Here is a 21,614-nt window from a genome sequence, read left to right as displayed (position 1 = left end):
CGGGCCCAGCCGCTCCGCGGCATGTGGGATCTTCCCAGACCGGGGCACGAACCCGTGTCCCCCGCATCGGCAGGCGACCTCTCAACCACTGCGCCACCAGGGAAGCCCCCTCATCATCTTTATGTTTCCCTTCCTCTTATGTCATCTGTATCTTCTTAAGACTGAGTCTTTAACGTACACAAAAATAAGAGACAGCTTGCTTCACATCTCAAAGCATTGTAATGTTTCTTGACTGGCATTCACTGTGAAAAACAGGAGCAAGCATTTCTGATCAGTTACATTTCAACCAGGCACTTTCCATACAATCTCTGATTTTAATGATTTCACATTTATATATGGGATTTCCCTGCCCACTTCCAAATGGAGCCTACAATAGTTAGGTTATAGGATGAGGATGCAAGGCACATTGGCAGACAGGATTCTTAAACCTTTGTCATTGCAGAAACTACCATACTTGGTATCTTGAAAAGACTTGTCTTAAAATAAATAAAATAATCATCATGCCCATTATTCTCCTTCCTTCATCATGACTTTGTTACAAGCAATATATGTCCAACTCTTAAAATACTTTTCATGTTTTCATCCCTTTGGGCAGGAGAGCTTACATGTACACAAATCAAATATCCTCCTCTTTTGTATTTGCTTTACATAGTCCAGTGAAGTGTTAATTCTGTTCCAGTCTGTGATTTATATCACATCCATTGCTGTTTTGATTAGATTCAAAGTGCAGTATTATAACATTTTTTTTTCTTACTAGCAAATAAAGGCCTTGCCTTGCAATCAAGGACTTTGCTAGAACATGCAGCCCAGCTAGCTTCCCAATCTCACCTGCTCTTACTTCCCAACAGAGCCTAGTCTAGATAAAAGCATATTTGATATGCATATTGTTGGTCAACTTTCTATTCAAACATTATTTCTAATTCTGGCTTTAATGACCTTTGACTCTCCTGCTCCCTGCTCCAACTTTAATCATTTCTTCTCAGTCTCCCTTTCTTTTTTTCTCCTCTTTGATTGCCTCTGAAGCCATTGCAATAGCTTCAACCATCACCTGTATGCATCTTATCCTCATGTCCTCCCCTCTGGGCCTGAGCTGTCCTGTAGGTCCAGCGCTGTAATCTTGGGCCTGAGATTCCACATGCCTGTTGATAGATGTTTCCACTGGGTATCCATCCACCAACACACCTCAAAGGCAGCATTTTAATGTACTTAAATCCATATTCTTCCCATAAAACTTGATCCTCTTTGTTCAGTCTCTGTCCCTATTATTGGCAACACAGTCCATCAAGACACCCAAGCTCAAAACATTGGGGTTATCTTTGACTCTTCTGCTGATATGATATTAGACATTGTAATATGTCCTTGGTTTCATCCTCACAGAATTAGTTCAGGGGCCCGAACACAGAGTCTCTTGCAGGGCAACTTCTTTCTTTGCTTGTGAAACGGATTCTCACATTGAATCTTTCTGTGGCATATATTCTTATCCTTCTTTCTCACTATGCTCCTGGAGTTCTCTCAGTTCTCTATGCTTCTCTCTTTTCTTCTAAACCCCTTCTAAAGGGAAGCATACAAGCCAGCACATCTGATTTTGTTATTTTACCTCATTGCCCTACTTTTTTCCTCTCATGCATCTTTTCACGCAACCTGTGCAGTGGAAAAGATATGATTTTTGGAATCAGTCTGAATACAGATGTGCTCTGTCACATTAATTTGCACTTTACCATGTAGCTGCCTTATCTGCAAAGTAGACATAGTATATCATCTTCCTCGTGGGGTTGATGTGAGGATATAATGATATAAGGAATGTGATATTCAGGCTCTGCACACTCAGCAACTCTCATACTAATTCTTATTAGTGGATGGGAGCATAGGAGCCCCCATCTAATTCTTCTTTTTTTAAAAATTTTATTTATTTATTTATTTATGACTGTGTTGGGTCTTCGTTTCTGTGTGAGGGCTTTCTCTAGTTGCAGCAAGTGGGGGCCGCTCTCCATCGCAGTGCGTGGGCCTCTCACTATTGCGGCCTCTCTTGTTGCGGAGCACAGGCTCCAGACACGCAGGCTCAGCAGTTGTGGCCCACGGGCCTAGTTGCTCCGCGGCATGTGGGATCTTCCCAGACCAGGGCTCGAACCCATGTCCCCTGCATTGGCAGGCAGATTCTCAACCACTGCACCACCATCTAATTCTTATTAGTGGATGGGAGCATAGGAGCCCAGTGCCCTGCTCTCCATCTCTTCTCTCGCAAAAGCTCTGGGCCATATTTATTGAGCATCTCTGGCAGGAGCTCATTATTCTCCTCACCTTCACCATCAGTGGTTGCTACTTTTTGACCAGAATTCATCTCAAACACAGCTGACTCAGTGCTGGAAAAGCAGGGCATTTTTATTCCTTCCCATTTTTTAAAATGAGGAAACCAAAGTCCACAGAAGTTACATGGTATGACCAAAGTGCATACTTAAAAGAGAGTTTTGGGAAATTGTCCTTGGGAAATATGTTCTTAGACATAATAATGTGTTTTTGTATTAGCTCTCTGAGAAGGAGTTGATTTCCATTTTTCTGTTTGTAGTTTTCCATTTAGTTAATGATGAGGGTTTGAAGGTTCTCCTAAGAATGCGTGAGAAGAACTTCTACAGGGGCTACTCCATCATCCTTTTACCAGGCAGAACTAGTTCTATCCATTTCAGACTGATGGAAATAAATCCAATTTTAAAAGTGATCTAGATGGAACACTTACCAATTTCTTCTTGGATGGACCATTCTAGTGTTCAACTTTCCCTACTTTAAAGCCCTTTAAAAACAATTCTCCCTTGAATAAAGATGGAGGACAGATTACTTGCTGTATGGCCGAGTGATCATGTGCCAAACTAAGCTTTAGTGTCAGAACCGAATTCCAATTTCATCTTTATCCTTTGTCACTTATGAGCTATGTAACCTTGAACAAGCTATTGAACATCTTTAAACCAGGAATTTTAATACCTACTCATAAGCTTACTCTGCACGTTAAATTAGGTCATATATGTGAAGAACTTTACAGTATCTGGCTGAGAGTCAGAGCTCAATAAATGGCAGTGAGTACATATTAAGCACATGCTCCTTCCAGGGAAGAGGTTTCATATTTACTACAGTCAGGGGAACTCAAACCATGAGAAAAAAACAAAACAAACGAAATGAACATTGTTGAAATTGACAGCCAAACAGTTGTATGCAGTGAGAATGTATAATTCTCTGAATAGTGATGACCACAGTTTTTCTCTTTTTATATTCCCTTCTCTTTTTGTTTCCAGGATGTAATATTGTCCTAATCTTTTCTCTGCCAAAGAATTTAAATGATTTGGAAAAAATGTACAGCATCTACTTCTCTGTGTCTCTGTCTCATTAAATCTTATTTACAAGAAAAAGGAGGTATTTTTGCAGGTGTCCCTTTTTGGTGGTTTTATTTACATAAAAATGATCTCCTGTCTGCTTCCCTTTTTTTTTCTCCAAATGAGGAGGACAATGAAGATCTGAAATGCCAGCTGCAGTTCGTGAAGGAAGAAGCTGCTTTGATGAGAAAGAAAATGGCCAAGATTGATAAAGAAAAGGACAGATTCGAACACGAGCTCCAGAAGTACAGATCCTTTTATGGGGATCTGGACAGTCCTTTGCCTAAAGGAGAAGCCGGGGGGCCTCCCAGCACCAGAGAGGCTGAGCTCAAGCTGCGGCTGAGGCTGGTGGAGGAAGAAGCCAACATCCTGGGCAGAAAAATCGTCGAACTGGAGGTGGAGAACAGAGGCCTGAAGGCGGAACTGGATGACCTGAAGGGCGACGACTTTAACGGCTCGGCCAACCCCCTCCTGCGGGAGCAGAGCGAATCCCTGTCGGAGCTGCGGCAGCACCTGCAGCTGGTGGAAGACGAGACGGAGCTCCTGCGGAGGAACGTGGCCGACCTGGAGGAACAGAACAAGCGTATCACGGCGGAGCTCAACAGGTACAAGTACAAGTCGGGCGGCCACGAGAGCGCGCGGCACCACGACAGCGCCAAGACCGAGGCCCTGCAGGAGGAGCTGAAGGCAGCTCGCCTGCAGATCAACGAGCTCAGCGGCAAGGTCATGCAGCTGCAGTACGAGAACCGCGTGCTTATGTCCAACATGCAGCGCTACGACCTGGCCTCGCACCTGGGCATCCGCGGCAGCCCCCGCGACAGCGACGCCGAGAGCGATGCGGGCAAGAAGGAGAGCGACGACGACTCGCGGCCGCCGCACCGCAAGCGCGAAGGGCCCATCGGCGGCGAGAGCGACTCGGAGGAGGTGCGCAACATCCGCTGCCTCACGCCCACCCGCTCCTTCTACCCCACGCCCGGGCCCTGGCCCAAGAGCTTCTCTGACCGGCAGCAGATGAAGGACATCCGCTCGGAGGCCGAGCGCCTGGGCAAGACCATCGACCGGCTCATCGCTGACACCAGCACCATCATCACCGAGGCGCGCATCTACGTGGCCAACGGGGACCTGTTCGGACTGATGGACGAGGAGGACGATGGCAGCCGCATCCGCGAGCACGAGCTGCTCTACCGCATCAACGCGCAGATGAAGGCCTTCCGCAAAGAGCTGCAGACCTTCATCGACCGCCTTGAGGTGCCCAAGTCCGCGGACGACGCCGGCGCCGAGGAGCCCATATCCGTGAGTCAGGTACAGTTCTGCCTATTGCGAGCCATGGCGATGGCGAGGATGGTCCGCGGAGCCGCGGTCCCTGGAGGGGCGACTCCGCGCACCGACCTCCAAGCCCCGCTTTAGGGAAGTCCCAGCTCAGAGCTTCTCTGGGCTTGGAAGCCCCATGGCGCACTTGTTCTTTCACACTGTCCTTCTTCAGGCCTGAGGTTTTCGTAATCCAATCACTTAGGAACTATTCTCCCTCTGTGTTGCTTAAAAGGGAAATTTGTCCGCCTCCCCCTCTCTCCACCCCCCACCCCCAGTTTTTGTGTAAAGATGAAAGGATTTCTAAAATATATTATTAATGAAGGTCGACATTTTCAATATTACTCTACTGATTCTAATAGATTGAGCTGCAAGAAGATTCCGAATAGAAATCTTCAATTGCTGATCTGTGGTTTTCGATCCGAGATTCATATTAAGCTTAAAATATGTTCAGATCACTAAATGATCAGGATTGATGCATAACTCCTGGAAAGAATGTAGAAACCAGAGGTAAAGAGAGATGATATTGTGTCTGGATCCCTACCAAGAGGAGCAAATGGGAGCCACTGATGTACCTACCACATGTCGAAGTAACATGATCTTTATTTCTAGAGAAAATCACTGTCGGCTCTATAACGGAGAATCTCAGGACTGGGGAAGGAGTGTTATACCTTAGCTTTAAGGCAACACTAATTCAGAGAAATAGTAATAACTATTCCCGAACAGGGAAAACCAGCATTTTTCCTTCATCCTAATTGTAGAGGCACACCCGATGAGTTGGACTGATCTGCTCTAGCCAGGTATGGTGGCCAAAGACTGATGCATTTTGTCAGGGTTAAGCACGGAAGAGAGTTTATAGAACAAACAGGCAGTGCTACTCCTCTAGCAAGGCTGGTATCTTGTATCCATTGGAGAGAACCCACGGAAGAACAACAGCATGCATGGCTTTTAAGACACGCAAGAGGGTTAAACTTAAAAATCAGTTTATACACAGAAGCATGATATTAGATTAACTGCCTGTTAGTCACAACTAGAAAAATTGCAACCCTATCGCTTATTTATCTTGCATGCTGCTTTGCTTTGCTATTAAAAAAAAAGAAAAAAAAAAAACAAGACTTTTATAATAAAACTTGTTGAATTTCGAAATGTTAAAGATTTTTTACCTCTATGTATTATATCACATAGTTGGTTTTTAATTTCCTAGATTCAGATTTTTGAATACTTTGAGCATGTGGTTTTTCAGTTATACTCTCAGGGTGAAGAGATAGAAATCAGAGTGAGAGAAAGTACTGTACATAATAGTAGGTCTTCAGACTTTGTAAATATATATAAGGGAGGGTTCTCTATCGTAAGTTGAATGAATGCTTAGATTAGTTGATGTAAACTTAAGTTTTAAAAATTATTATTAATGAATTCTTCTTTTTGTCTTTGCATTTACCTTCCCAGATGTTCCAGCCTATCATTTTACTTATTCTCATTCTTGTATTATTTTCATCACTTTCTTACACAACAATATTTAAACTTGTCTTCCTTTTTACACTGTTTTTTGTACTGTAAATCTTTCATCATTTACCATTCATTGTAGTATTTTCAGTTTGTTTGTTTTGTTCACCCTTCAAGACAAGAAGTAAAAGAAGTATAATTTCTGTAGTAACCAATGCTATAAAAACACTGAAGACTGCTTATTTCTTTAAAAAGACACATCTTACCACTACTAAATTCAATAAGAAGCCTGAGCATTAAATGTTTCAGGTAAGGGAGTAAGTATGACTTCTCTTTTTATAAATCATTTTAATTTTTACTTCTTTCTTTTACATCTTGATTTGCACTCTTCTTAAATCACTGTAAGAATGACTGTAAAAATTGTCTAGGTCTCTCAATTATTTCTCAGTATTTGACTATTATGATAATTCAAAAGCTGGACATTCACAAGTTGGTCACATCTTAGAAAATATATAGATTTATAAAGTACTTTTGCTAGGTTGCATCAGACTAACAACATAATTTTGATAACCAATAAATATCAATGAAAATTATAGTGAACAAATGAAATGTGACCATCATGGGAACTAAACTATTTATTGTGATACTGATGGTGTTCTGTCTAAAAAGATGCGTTTGGAAGCATGAGAGTGGATTAGGCCTTAGTTTCTCTTATTGAGAAAGTAATTATCTTCATCCTACTATATTTGACCAGTTTCAGCCATTCCAACTAAACCAACCATTTCTGCATTTACCTGTTATACTTGGAGCCGTATATTGCTAATCAACCTTTTGCCTGGAGTCCTGTCCTCTATAATAGGTTACCACACAGAACTGCTTCTGGAGCAGGAAATATGCTAAAAATACAGTATATTAAATATTTTGAGTAGGGAAAAGAATAGTCATTCTGTAGAATTTCATTAAATCACAGTCCAAAGCCAGTAGCATAGTTCCAGTGGGAGTTGTTCTCTAGACAAACTTACTTTGGTGAACCTCAACATTACCCTTTCTCCTCCTACCTAAAGTGGCCTGGATAGGTTTCCTGTACCCAAAAGGTCCTATTCTGTCAACCTTATTGGCAATTTACAGAGTGGAAAGCTGGACTGCACTACTGTCAGCTTATACCAAGGTTATAGTAAGCCATGTGATAATAGCTGTATAGAATCATCAGTTGTCTAGGTTTTAGTAGACCTTAAAGTTCCAGGCATTCAGTGGATATCCGTATCCTCTCTAGGGCATTTCCACCTTTGTCATACGGCCTTTGCCACAAGTCCTCTAATGACAAAGCAGTTCTCTTTCTACTCTGGTGATAGTGTTAGAAAACTCCCCTTTCATTCATACAGTTGTTCAAAGCAAACAATATCAGAGAAGACAAATAGGAATAATACATGACAGAAAGGAGAACCGAGGTCAATATTGTGTGTGTGCAGGGTCGCACACACACTTGGAGATACAGACACATGTGAATGCTGAATTAAAGCCTCAAGATGATCTGACACACACACCCTAACAAACCACCACTTTGTCATTATATGGTCATCTCTGCCACAAAGCTTCCCCATGTGATCCACAGAGAGGATATGGTGTCCCAGCAAGAATGATGGATGCCAACTGATTCTACCCTCCAAACCCAGACGAGAAAGCATACACAAAGAGATGTGAGAATGGAGCAAAAGGATAGAGCATGGATCCTTTGTCTACTTAACAGACATTTTGAAGTGTCCCTATGTTAGATATAGAGGAAATTGAGGTTCAGTTTCTACTTTTTCACAGCTTTCAATTGATTGATTAACCAGGACAGACATGTAAACAGCTAACTCTGACATGTACTCTTATTGAAGTGCAAAAAAAGGTTTGTGGTTGCAATTTATTGTTCATTGCATACCTGAGAGCATGTTAGATTTCCCTAAGAGAACACAATAAAATCCCTAGGCATTCTTGGATGGAATAATACCATAAATCAATGCAGGGGTGGTACATATACCTCAACAATATCTTGTGACCTGAACAAGAAAGGAGATGCTAACCAAGGGATGGCTGGGCTAACCAAAACACCAGCCTTGCCCTCAGATCTCTTGTGAGGAATTAAAGTCATCCTGGCAACAAGGGTATTAATCTTACCTATGGCTTCCTAAGGCATTGACTTTATAGAAGAATTTCATGACAATTTTGAACTCCATCCAGGCTCTTCTTATATGCAACCCCAGTAAGATAATGATGAGGGGAAACAGGACGGACTTGGAGCCTCTTTCCAACTGTGCTCTACCCACTGCATAGCCAGCTTCTCAATTTGTGCCTGTGTGTATGTATGCACACACCTCTACACACTGTGGTGTACAATAGGAAATGCACCTAGTGTCAGAGAATTCAGACCTGCATCTATCTTAGGGGACTGCTGGGGGGCGGTAGTTGGAAGGTGGTCTCAGCAAATTGCCAGCAGGCACAAGGTGACCTTGTCCCTTGCCTTTTTCTCCCTGGAACTTTAGGCTGTTCTATGAGCACCAGGGATCTAGGGTGCATCTCTCCCTTACACCACGGGGCATAGTCATGGGAAGAAAAGTTAACAAAGATGGCACCCAAGACCTCAGAAAGAGAATCCCCAATATCTCCTTCCCCTCCCCTTTGATCCTGTTCCTTGCATTATCTTTGTTGTATAAAGCTAGCTCTAAAAGAGGAACACCCAGGCTTCTTTGTTCATGAAGAAAACAAAATCCTCCAGTTATTGAGACAAGGAATCTTCTCATATTTGCACCTTTGAATCTGTGCTATTTAAACATCACACTGAAAATAAGTTCAAACAAACAAAAAATTCCTTTGTGTGCACATTCTTGGGTGTAGGAAGGAGTGTCTTTGGTAATTTGGCCTAGATTTAAGAAAAAAAAAAGAATTCAATTGGCTACTTTTAAGCAGAACAGGCTCAAACTCATAAAACAAGGGAAAATTCAGTGCTCAGCCTGGAATGTGTATTGGCTTGCATTCTCCAGCCTTCATTTCAATCTGTGTGGTACAGTGGGATATGGTTATTTCATCAGCTGCCAATGAAGTTTGGAATGTCAATTTGGTAGCTAAGCCTTAACTCTAAATATTCATGCGGTGTTGGTAGCTATATTCTTATAGAACCACAGCCCACTTTCCTCTGGTAGAGTCATGCTTTGGGTGAGATGCCCTAATTGAATATAAGGATTGAAGAGAAAGTGGTAGAGGATAATATCAGAAAGTGGGACAAGTTGACAGCACTTTTAGGAACCACTTTCAAGTAGAGTGCTGTTATAATCTCGCTTGATCAGAGAACAGGAGCAGCAAAGGCAACACTTGCCTGTTAAAAATAAGGAAAAATCTCCACCTTTCACTTGCCACTGTCAAACCAGGCTGTGATGTCTCAAAGAACCTCATCTTATCTTATGACTCAGATGTTTGTTTACTAAGCTTAAATGTATTGACATTTCTTGATTATTCAATTTGTTACAATTATAAAAGGTTTTTTTAGTTCATAGTTATCTGAGTTTTCCTATAGCTAAATCAAATACCATGAAAATCCAACATCTGAAAATAAAATTGTAAGATTTTATAAATTCATAAAATTTACTATAAGAGTATACAATCAGTTGTGTTTAGCAGTTTTTCAGCCTTTCAAAAAATATTCATGTAACTGTTTTGACTTGTGGTTGAGAATGTTTCTTTGAATGTTGTCTAAATCAAAATTTCTGTTTAGGGTATTTCAAGTTCAGTTCATAATATTTTGCTTTTGTTTTGATTCTTTTTCTTTTAAATTATCAGAACATTTTTAGGCATATTAGGTAAATAATTTAAAAGTTTTATCTTGTACCAAGATAGATATTAAATAAACAGTACGTTGGAGGATTGCACTAATTGAAAAACTAGAGCCTTTCAGAAACGTTTAGAAGAGTTACTCATTTCACAAAATGGGAAGGGACCCTGAAGTATTCAGGAATGATACGACTATTTCAGGAGCTTTGTTATACTGCCTACTCCAAAGATGGAACTCTGGAAATCATTGATTCTGAAAAAGTGTGCTTTACCTGTTTTTTTTCTGTAGTCTCTTCTGAGTGTTTTGAGTTGAGCTGCTTATAAGATCTGCATTAACAAGCAAGAGGCATAAGTGATCATCGAAGGCTGACAAACATTTGTTCCTTTCTGAGATTGTTCAACATAATGTACCTGCGAAGTCAGCAATTCGGGTCTTTGAGTTCATGTTGAAAGTTCCTGCCTTAACCTATGTGTTTGAAAATTTAAAGAGTCCGAGGGGCAGAGAGAAGCTCATCAGTTTGTCTACTTGCCTCAAATGGCTTAGTAAGGAAAGAGAATTTAAGAGCTTTTTTAAAAAAAATACCTTATAGTGTCTTTTATTTGTTAATGTCAGAAAACTCAGTTTAGCATCTAGTTTGTAATTCCCTTTCTTTTTCATGAACATGTGCAATTTTTGTATAATCCATTCCCTTTGTCATCCCCTCTGTATTAATAACTCCTGGACAGATAAAACAGACTTAGACTATTTAAATAGACATTCTATATGTCAGCCTAGATCAGTCGTTTAGAACTTTGAAGGGGGGAGGGGATGGTGGTTAACATAATGAGTCAGCAAAATTAATTTATTCTGGATTTTGGAATCTGAGCTCCTTTACCTGAAAGGAAACGTGTATCTGCAGAAGCACTAGAACGACTGTATGGAAGGTCTTAGCATTATTCTACCTGCTTAGACTCCATGTAGTGGAAAAAGCCCCAGGAAAGCAGCCAGAGGAGGTAGTTGAAGGAAAACAAGGATCCCCCAGCAATGGACCTTCAAATCTTGGAGTGAGAAAGCTCTCCAGGAAGAGAAACTCATGCCTCTGGTCACACTTGTCACTTTCGAGGGAATGTGATTTATTCCCAAGTAGCTATTTGTTTGAGGTACTCATATTTGTGGAAAGTAGATGGATTAAAAATAGTAGGGTAGATGCAAAATAATTGGAAAAGAAAGAATGAAGGAATCTTACTGTGCAAAATATTTCAGTGGCAACGACAACAGAAGAATATAGTGTAAGGGCCAAGCATAGGCATCAAGGCATTGTTAGAGTCTCTGTGGACTTAACTAAGAGATCTTGGTGTAGAGAGTGGGTCCAGCTGTCTCTGCAGAAGTCCTGTGATTGGAGTGGACCCAAGGCTACACTGAAGTGTGACTGTGGGCCTCCCTTCCTGGACCCTCATCTCCAGATCCTTTACCGTAGCCTTCTCAGATCATGATGCCGTATTTCTTTGCACCTGGGCACCAAGACCTCTCACATTAGCCGCTCAAAATCTAGCACCACTCATACAGTTCCTCTTTTTGATCTTCCACCTCTCTCCCTGCTCCACGGTCCACGAATGAAAAATACTACTTTCCCCCCAGGCTCTGATCAAAGCTTACCTATATTGACTGTTCCTTCCAGCCCTTTTGTGTGTTAGCTGTTCCTTTTTTTCTTTTAGATGGCTTTGTAATCACAACAATTGAGTTATCTAAACTTCAATTAGTTCCTCTTTAGAGTTTCTAGTTCCTTGTTACAGTGCTCTGCACTTCTATCGATCATCTTTCTTACTCCTTTAGCATTTTTATTACCTCCTTTTTGAACTAGGGGTCTAGTAGTCTGGAGAGATCTGTTTCATTGTTTGTTCTTTCAGGGGGGTTCTCTTGTTCTTTTAATTGGGAGTAGCAGCTCTCCTTTTCTGAGCAAAGTTGTGACTAGCCAGTAATCGCCTCCTTTGTCAATGGCATTTGATTAGACAATTACTAAAAATATAATGCTGTCTCCTAAAGGTGATAAATCTAACATTTCTGGTAGAAGATATAGGTGGGGTAGCAACGCCCTGGGATGGGGCAGGATGGGGAGAATACAGATCAGTTCCTTTGTCCTTCAAATTATACTCCCTAAATGGCCTCTCTTAGCCCTGCTTTCCTGATAGAACTTCCTAACAGAAGTGACTCAGGGTGGCCCTCTTGTGGTGGAAAGGCATTCCCAAGGCCCTTTTCTGGAATGAAATGAGAGGTAGCCCTAGAACAGTTCCTGTATTACTTAGATTTTGTTGTCATCATTATCAACATTATTTCCAAGTAAAGAATCGAAATAATATAGTGAGATGCTAAAAACAAAATTGAAAACCGTAAGGAAGATCTGTCTCTAGTCTTAAATAGCTCACGTTTTTAAAATGTTTTTTTTGTTTCTTCAAAATATAGACCAGTACTTTAAAAAATTAAATAAAACAGATAGTTTGAAACTGTTTCTTTTGAATAGTTCTGTCATCTGGAAATGCCTGTACATAAGCCCCGTGACAGATTTGCTTGGCTAAAAAACCTGTTGACATGTCACCATCCCTCAGAATAGAAGAGACAGCCAGCATCCCATGATTCTAGGGAAAAACATCCAACACTGGGAAAATAGCAGATTAGCTGAAACACAACAACCTGAGCATGTAACTTCCATGGATAATAAATACTTCGTGTGTGACTCTCATAATTTTATAATCTAAAACAGATTCTAATAAGTGTCAGCATATTTCTTTTACTAACACAGAGTCCAAACTCTGTCATTCTAGGACTCAAATAACACAGGACCAAATTTGACAGACTCAGCTGTAGAACTTTATAAAAATGAAGAAAACTGGGCCTCACCACTGGATGGTCTAGTTCAGAAAGTGGAGGAAAGTTCTAGCTTGAGGAACTTTTAAATAATTCTTTGAGTGATTGCAGTGTGCAGCAAGGCCTGAGAGTAACACAACACAGAACTGTGGTCCCCTTGGTGGAACGCTATGGAGATTACCAGGAGAAGCACTCCACATTTGCTTATAAATTTGTTTCAAGGAATACTCAGGAAGTGGACAGTCATGCTGCAGGTCACATGTCAGGGATCTTCAGAGTTGATGGAGCTTGTTGAGGACAAAGATTTGTCTTAGTCTTCTTCCAGTCCTCAGGATCTAACACTACACCTGGCCCAGAGCTGGTGCTCACAAATATTTGTTAAGTGGAATGTTAATTGGAATGCCCAAGACCTCTCCCTAAGAATGGAAGATCGTTTAATGTTCAAGAGAATTCTGCTAAACAACTGAGATGCGTCGTAAAGCACTTTGAAAATTGTAAAGGGCAGAAGGAAGAATAATCCTTCCTTCTAGAAGGAAGGATTATTTAAAATGCCACACGTAATAGCTTCTTTTTTTGGCTGTGTTGGGTCTTCGTTGCTGCATGGGCTTTCTCTGGTTGCAGCGAGCAGGGGCTACTCTTCGTTGTGGTGCGCGGGCTTCAATGCAGTGGCTTCTCGTTGCCGAGCACGGGCCCTAGAGCACAGGCTCAGTAGTTGTGGCGCACGGGCTTAGCTGCTCCGCGGCATGTGGGATCTTCCCGGACCAGGGCTCAAACCCGTGTCCCCTGCAGTGGCAGGCGATTCTTAACCACTGCGCCACCAGCGAAGTCCCCTAGCTTCTAAATTATAATATTCTATAAGAATGAGTTCAGTTTTTCAAAGTCATCTCTTTTCCAATTTTTTCCATATTGTTTACAGTGAAAATAGAAATACAATACCCCTTTAAGTGGTAAATATGTTTAAAGAGTAAAAAAAGAAGGGGCTGAAAAACTATACAAGCAAGAAATCAGAAGCCACCCAGTATAAAGAGATTAAATAAATAACTGCTTCGTGGTGCTTCAAGATCATCCTTCAGACAGAAAACTGTAAATTAAATGTGCAGTGGTATACTAAAGGCAAAGTTGGCGCATTTATCCCTAGATTTTCTTCCATCACTAAGTTAAAATTCTTTTGTCTTCGTATTCTGACCGAGGATTTACATTATTGAAGGATACAAACCTCTTTAAATAAATAGCCATGAAGATAAATACTCCGTTATATGACTCCTATGTTATACTTGGAAGATGAAGTATTAGCTCCCTCATTTGGGACTTAGAAGAGAACTGAATTTAAGATTTAATAAAGACAGAAATAAATGTCTCACGCCCCAAAGTCTTATCCCTGGGTTCTATTCCCTTCCTTGAGCGCCTTGGAATTTTAAACTTTAAGGCACTCCTCCAGGAATTAGAAGATCTGGATTCTATTCCTGGCATTGCTAGTTAGTGCCTTTGTGACCTTGAGCAAATGGCTTAACATCAGGGCCTCTTTCCTCAGCTGTAAAATTAGAAGCTTGGCTAGATGATTTCAGGGGTTCTTTCTGGCTCTAAAATTCTGTAAGTCTGGAAACACCTGCTAGTGACATTTATGCACTCATTTCTCTTTCCCCCTTTCCAAAATGTTTTAGTTTGTGGCTTAATAGCATCATTTATATAGATCTTTTCAAACCCTTTCCAGGATTTCCTTTTTTTGTTTCTTGATAGCAGCTCGTGTTTCTACATTTACTTTACATTAAGAATTGTTACATGCATTTCTTTACATATTTATTATACACTGAAATAAGATTAGTATGACATCAGATATGATTCTTCCAAATTCTCTCTAATATAGAGAGCAATAATTTGAGTCACTTTCATATTTGAAGTTTTAAATGTTTAAATGGATTAAAAGTGACCTGGATTGTGCCACAAATTGCATTTTTTTCCATAAGGTTTTCAGCCATTTGACACCTGCTTGAAAATGTCAGGCGCTTCAAGATGTCTGAATATCACTATAGGGCTGGGTATACCAGCATCTGTTTTCAAAATCCATTCGTTTTATGTACATAACAGCAGGAACTTTTCTTAAAACAAAGCTTTCTTAGAAGTTTTTAGTGGAAAGGTTCAGAAATACCTGAGCTGAGTATTCATTGCCTTTGTATGCTGTCATCTAATTGCATTGCTTTATTTCTCTGGGATATGAAATATAGCATGGAAATTTTATCTAATATACATAAAAAATTATTCAACAGAAAGGGTTGGTAAGTACTACAGTTAATGGTAGACTTGGGTGAAATTCTGTCAAAGATTTTTGTCCCTAGTTTTTTTATTCCATTTTTGGTATAATTTAAGGTCAACTTTACCATGGCAAGAAGCAGATGAAGCACCTGCAATAAGTAATTACTGGGACATCCATGAAAAAGGGCATTGAAACAGGTACTATTGAGGGATAGTATAGAGGAAAGCACAACATAATTCCTCCTGTAATTAGCTACAGATGATCTGAAGTTCTGATAGAGTGTAGAAAACAGTCTTAATTTGATTTACCAATGACACATGGAAATTAAGAGGTCTGGAGTGGAAGAGAGGTCCGGAGTGTCCTGATAAGGGCAAAGGCAGAATGAATTAACATTTCTTAAGAGCCTGGGACTGTAAGTACCCCCTCATCCTCTTACAACATCCTTACAAAGTAAATATAATTATCCCCTTACAGAAGTAACAAACTCGAAGTTCACACAGATAAGTAGTGGCAGTAATTTGAAACCAATATGTCTGTGACAAAATTCCAGGGTTTTCAGTTACAGAAACCGGTTCCAAGACCTACTTCTCTGCGTGGTCAAGTTTCTGTGAATTTTGGCAGGATACTCTGCCTCTTTGAACCTTGGTTTTATCAGTAAACTTGGGTTAATATCTACAGACACATTTTCTGTGAGAGTGAGCTAAGATAAAGATACATCCGATATTAGAAGTACTTAGCACAGAGCCTTGCAGAGAGCTGTCTCTCCATGAGTCATCACTATTATTTATCTAACTATTATTGTTGTTATTGCTTTTGAGATTTGGGGGCAGAGGAAGGTGGGTTGCTTTTTTTTTTTTTGCTTTTGAGATTTTGATGCCAGGCTTTCAAAACACAGAGTATGATTTCATTCAATTGTCCTACATGTACTAACGTCCTACTATGAGCAGGTTAATCTTAGTAAACTTTTTAACTCCCCATGAAATATTTATCTGGAATCTGGAAGCAGGCAAAAATAATGTGACAGGGATTATATAATGCTTTAATGACCACACAGACTTTAGACTTGAGGATAAGCCCTTGTTATTTAAACTTTTATGTAGCTTATTTGCTGAATTAGGCTGCAGCACACCTTCATTGAAAACAAGTACATGGGTATCTCATTGGTTTTTTTTCCTTACCACAGTATCATCCTTTCCCATGGGCTCTGATTTCCACTAGCAGAAAGACATACCATCACTATAGATATAAGCAGCAAGCTGCCATAGAATCACAAAGAACTAGAAGACTGGTCTTCATATATGCCATTTCTACTTTATTTCAAGACAGAAGTTTATACCTTTTCACAAATCTTTTAAGATTATATATATAAAATTTCTGCACATATTGTTCTGCCACATCCAGAGACCAACTTCCAAAGGCACTGAAAAGTACATTTTGAAAAGAGGAAAGAGAGAGGTAGGCAAAGAGATGATTCTTGCCTGTAAAAAAGGAGTTAACTTTTCCAAATAAATGGAATGTAAAATTGGCCATTGTCATTGTGTGATATTAACACCAGCTCTTTTGGCAAGTTTGGAAATACTGGGCTCCCTTATAAAAGTTAAAAATGTTCTGGACCTGGAGTTGTTTACCCAGAGTAGGAGCTGCTCTAAAGTTACAGAGCTCTGGTTGGAAGAGATGGCTTGAAGGCCGCCTCTGAGAAACTGACGTCACAGTAGCCTCAGCTGCTGCTGTGACATGAGCTGAGCAGCTTTTTGATTTGTGAAATGGTGGAGGTTTCAAAGGGACTTGTCAGTATCTCTCTGTTGAATGGTTGGACTTATTTTGCATTCCCATTTTGTGCAAAGAAGCAAGATTCACCGTGCTGAGAGTTTTCTCTTTAAAACAACCAGCTGTCCTCCCATTGCTAGATTGCCCAGTGGTCGGACAGGACATCCGTAGGATTTCTCCCCAGATCAAAAAGGTATGTTTCTTTCTGGCAGTTTGAAAGCAAGTGACTAATTGTGGCAAAATGTAGAGGGGCTGCTGTTGACATATTTGAAACTGTATATACTGTTTAAGTGGAGGGTGATTTCAACATCAGCCTGATTCAGTGTCTGTGTCTTGGCTTAAAAACAGTGGGGCAGGGTGCGTAACGGATTTTACTGACTCCCAGGGAAGAGAAAGTCCAGCTGCTGTGAGTGGATTTCCTGACTCTGGACTGATGGTACCATCTGCTCTCTGAGACTGTGTTTTTGAAACACTGCTTCTCAGTACTTTGAACACCACTTTCCCTACCATAAGATTTCACTAAATTTATTTTTTAGAACACTGTTTTCATTAGGATGAAGACTTTTTAACATTTGCAAAGTAAAGTTCACAACCCTTGAAACTGCTGATATTTGAAAATTGCAGTGAAAAATAAATCAGTGAAATTTCATCCAAGATGATGGTTTGCTTACTGCATGATAAATGTTTCTGTGATTTGAGTTGAAGTGCATGCCATTCATAATGGGTTAATCTGCAATTAGGAGGGAATCTTACCACTACAGCTTCTACTGTTTAAGCTGTTTAAGTTTAGGTGTTTGTTTATCCAAGCCAAATGCATCTCTCAAAGCTTTTATGAGCTAAGAGAAGTAGAATCAGTGCTTCTGTATGTTGGATTTTTTCTAGTTTGAATATATAACTGGAGAGAAAACAGGAGAAGATAATAAAATGAAAAGGCAAAATTGATTTCTTCAGAATTGCACGTGGTAGTATCCCTTTGACCCTATTGGAACATGAGGAACAATGCTGAAATAGCAAGAAATAGCAATTTTTTAAAATTCCCTTTTGCTTTGTAACAAAATCAAGTCATAGTTTTCTTTGGAAAAATGCATTCACCAGTGAACAGTAGGGGAGGAATAAGGTCTTATAATTAGTTGAAATGATGTAAGTGATTCATAATAACCTAGAGAAAGGGTTAGAGAATCTTGGAGGCAAATGGTGCATAACTTTGATGGGCATAGACATGGGAATTCCTAATTCTTCAAAGTTAAGAGGAAGCAAAGCATCTCCAATGAAAAGGATGGTTCTAGGAATTGTGAGATTGACAGTATCTACTGTGTATGGCATTCCTATTGGAATATATAACCTCCTACAAGTAAAAATTTTTCAATGATATGAAAAGCAGTATGTTTATAAAAAGGAAATCAGAGAGCAAGAAACAAACACTCTGAACAAAACTCTCAGGAGAGAGAAGTTGCAATCGAGTCAACTCCCCTAATGCTGTTTCATTTGTTTGGCTAAAGTCCAGTTTTCAATGGGGGAGATGAAGGTTGAAGTGGTAACAACCAAGGTGTAGTAAGAAGGGAGCACCCCTCGGATAAAGAAGTGTTACCATGACCTACTTGAGGCTAACATGGGAAATAGAAATGATTTATTGTGAAACTCCTTTGTTACTCTTAAATTTTGCTTCCTAGTAGGGCCGGAAGGTTAGCAGAACTATTTTCCTCCCATCACCATACTTATGCAACCCACTCACAACCCTTCTACAATTCTGGCTTCTGGCCTTGGGGAGGGGGAAGTAGGTTCAAATGGATTATGTAATGCTCGCTTAGAGTTGTTGGGGGAAGAACGTGTGCATGACTAAGTAGTGCAGCTCCCTCTGTACTTTTACATTTGCTCTAATCAAATTTTATTCTGAATGAAATTCTGGAGGGAGTGAAATGAAATGGAGAGTGAAGGGTACAGATCACAGAAATTCTTCCTTATCTCCCACAGAGATACCAATATCTGTGGGCGAAAACAAGTGACAACTAGGAACAAAGAGAACTTTTATATTTGCCTCAGCAGAAAGCACTGAAATTGAGTTTTTGAATCGACTGAGCCATTTTACCCCATGACTTTTCATTACAGAACGTTAGTTGGATTTTTTTTTAACATTTAGGGAGAATTATAACAAAAGCAGTTTTATATAAGATTTGTCTATTCAAATTTTTGCTAACAATAAAATAATTTCCTAAATATTTAACCTGCTTTGTATTCTTAAAATACTTGAAAAATACTGAGGGCAAAGGAAAACTGTTAAAAATATGAGTTCACACAATTACACTTGCTTCTATGAATTTTCTAATTAAATCAAAATCAAAATCAGTTTTATTCTAGAGGAAGATAAATAAAAGGAAGGAGGGTAGGGGAACACAAAACGGGAGGGAGACAAGGACAGAAGGAAGAAACCAAGAAACAGGCATTTATTGAGCATCCATTATGATCCAAAACAGTGTTAGTCGCTTTGATTAAGCATTCTCTTTTGTGCACATTTAATTCTCCCAAAACTCTATGGACCCCACTTTATTTTTAGAGGAGAAAGCAATATATTCAGCCGTATCACATTTGACATTTATGACGACATAGATACTAGAAAGGCGAAATAAACCCTCCCACAGAAATTGGCACAGGTATTGCCCTATAGGAATTTTCTTTCCAAGGCTTGTTTTTTATCCATAGCCATTACGTTTTAAGGCACTAGATATTGCTCTGGTCCTGGAAAGGGGAAGCTCTGTAGACTGGCCCTTCTCCATATTAAGTGATGAATTTGGCTCTTTGCAATTAAGTGCAGGATTCTGTCTGCTTCGGGAACATTACCTCAGTTTATGTATAGTCCTGTTAACCAGGAGCAAGCCTGATTGAGGGTTTTCCTAGATGATCTTCTTCAGGTATATAAAAAAGAAAAGGGTCTGGTGCCCTTTCACTCTGACCTGGAAGTGGTTCAAGAAGAGTTAGAAATAAAAAGAAAAATTGGAGCCATTTGTTACATAATTGTAGGAGAAACTTCATGATGATTTCTGAACATTTACAGTGTTTGAAGACGGAATGAAACATGGAGTATCATAGCACCTCTTCTCCAGGTAGCTTGAAATTAGTCTGCTCTTTCTGTAACACCTTTGGTTAAATCTGCAACTGCCTCTTGATGTCTTAGATCACTTCACTCTTCCTAAGAAGTTTCAATGTTAAATACCCGCTAGTCGGCAAGATAGTTTCAGCTCACAGTTAATTACATATAGTTTAAAGCAGTATGCAGTCTCTGAAAATTAGCACTGTATGCATTTCCTGCAAATAGTTATTAGATGAACCTAGAAATTAATAGGTAATCAAGATCAATAACAGATTCACCAAAACACAAAATTCTGTACACTCTTTACTATCTTCGTTTTGTTATGTCTCCATCGACACATTTATTTGGGGGCAACTTGCATTTGCTGTGGCAGGTATTTGTGGTCACTGTCTCACAGGATTGGAGGGTAGCAAAAGGAAGGAAGGATGACAGGGAGGATGGAAAATGAGATTAGAAAAAGGGCATGGCTGAGTGGATAAAATGAGACGTGATAGTGTTTTTAATGGCTAAATCTGAAATTACTTGTTTTTCTTGGCTGAATTAGTCATAGTTTTGTGAGTGCCAAAGAAATAGGTAAGAATGATCAAAGTATCTGTAGCAAAAATTTTGAGAGAAGAGTAACCATATAGATCCCAATATTATTAGGGTGTTTTTGAGGCTGGAGCCCTGCATATAGTACTGACATTTTAAAATCCTTATTAGTCTGTTATAATTCATTAATAGATTGCAACTCAAAAATACATGTTTGAAACAGTTTGCCACTTGGATATGCATGTTCAGAGCAGTCTGACAAAAATCGAATGTCTTCAATGTTTATCTTATATTTGGGATATAAAATATGCGGCCGTCTTCTATGACTGCAGAATGGGGCTTGCTTCCTGTTTACGTGGGCTTTATTAGACAATGCCAGAACCCAGGCAGCTACTGAGTCTCGAGAACTTTGCTCAAAATTAGCATCAGCTACCACCTGGTAAGTTAAGGCATTTTAGTCATGGCCAAATTAGCTTTTCTTTGGCCAACTCTTTAGCTTTTTAAAAGCTAAAGAGTTAAGGCTTCTTATAGGCGTGATTATCTTAGAAGGAGATTCAAACATTTTAAATGCGCTTTTCTACCCATTGAAAAATGTATCTGACTTTAGTAATAAAAATATTCTCAGTGGAAGTCAGCACAAGATTTTTTAAAGCAAAAATTAGGGGAAATTTTATATTTCTCAAACCAATTTGCAGTCCATATGTCATTTAATCTTGTAATAACCCTGTGGATATCCCCCATTTTAATGTAAATAAACTAAATCTCAGAAATTTTAGGTGATTTATAACAGAGTTACCAATCAAATATTTTAAAGTGCATCTTCAGATCCTGAATACACATGCCCTAAATGCTAGAAATCTAATTATTTCAGTCACTCCTTAATATGATCAAGAATTTCCCTGCAAACTGATGAAAACATTTTTTTCATTTCTCTGTATTCAGTATCAGAAGATAGGTTCTGATATATAGTCTATTAGAAGGAAAAAAGAGCATGGATAAATGTTAACATATGGCTTTCAGGATAATTTTGCTGCTTTTACATTTAACTTGATAAAATAAAATAATGACAATTTTTTTTATGCTTTAGTTTGGTTTCTTGCTGATACATCAGTCCCAGACTTACTACCAACACTGCGGTCTTATTGATAACAGTAATCACGTTTGCCACAAGCTTGAACTCTGAATGTAAAATTGAGATTGTAGTCCAATACCGTCTCAGGA

General features: G+C 39.6%; 2 protein-coding genes across 7 annotated transcripts in view; both read left to right on the top strand.

Annotated features, from left to right (window-relative positions):
• Positions 1-6,322, top strand: part of MTCL3 (MTCL family member 3) — a 44,032-nt gene extending 37,710 nt beyond the window's left edge. The window contains exons 6-7 of one of the 2 annotated variants that reach the window (XM_067010714.1): positions 3,486-4,652; positions 6,253-6,322. In XM_067010714.1, the coding sequence (XP_066866815.1) occupies positions 3,486-4,652; positions 6,253-6,309 (1,224 nt within the window). In that variant the 3' untranslated portion in view covers positions 6,310-6,322. Of the gene's footprint in view, positions 1-3,485; positions 4,662-6,113; positions 6,225-6,252 lie in introns of those variants that run through there. The other variant, XM_059083563.2, reaches the window with a different exon arrangement.
• Positions 6,323-6,335: 13 nt separating this feature from the next.
• The window catches only part of KIAA0408 (KIAA0408 ortholog), a 33,456-nt gene continuing 18,177 nt past the window's right edge, over positions 6,336-21,614 (top strand). For 2 of the 5 annotated variants that reach the window (XM_067010717.1, XM_067010718.1), the window contains exon 1: positions 16,756-16,970. The gene's annotated coding sequence lies outside the window, so the exon portion shown is untranslated. Of the gene's footprint in view, positions 6,420-16,718; positions 16,971-21,614 lie in introns of those variants that run through there. The other 3 variants (XM_067010715.1, XM_059083565.2, XM_067010716.1) reach the window with 3 other exon arrangements.

Source organism: Kogia breviceps, chromosome 13 (assembly GCF_026419965.1).
Source record: "Kogia breviceps isolate mKogBre1 chromosome 13, mKogBre1 haplotype 1, whole genome shotgun sequence".
Lineage (NCBI taxonomy): Eukaryota > Metazoa > Chordata > Mammalia > Artiodactyla > Physeteridae > Kogia > Kogia breviceps.
The sequence above is the reverse complement of the archived record's forward strand: the minus strand, read 5'-3'. Positions and strand labels throughout refer to the sequence as shown.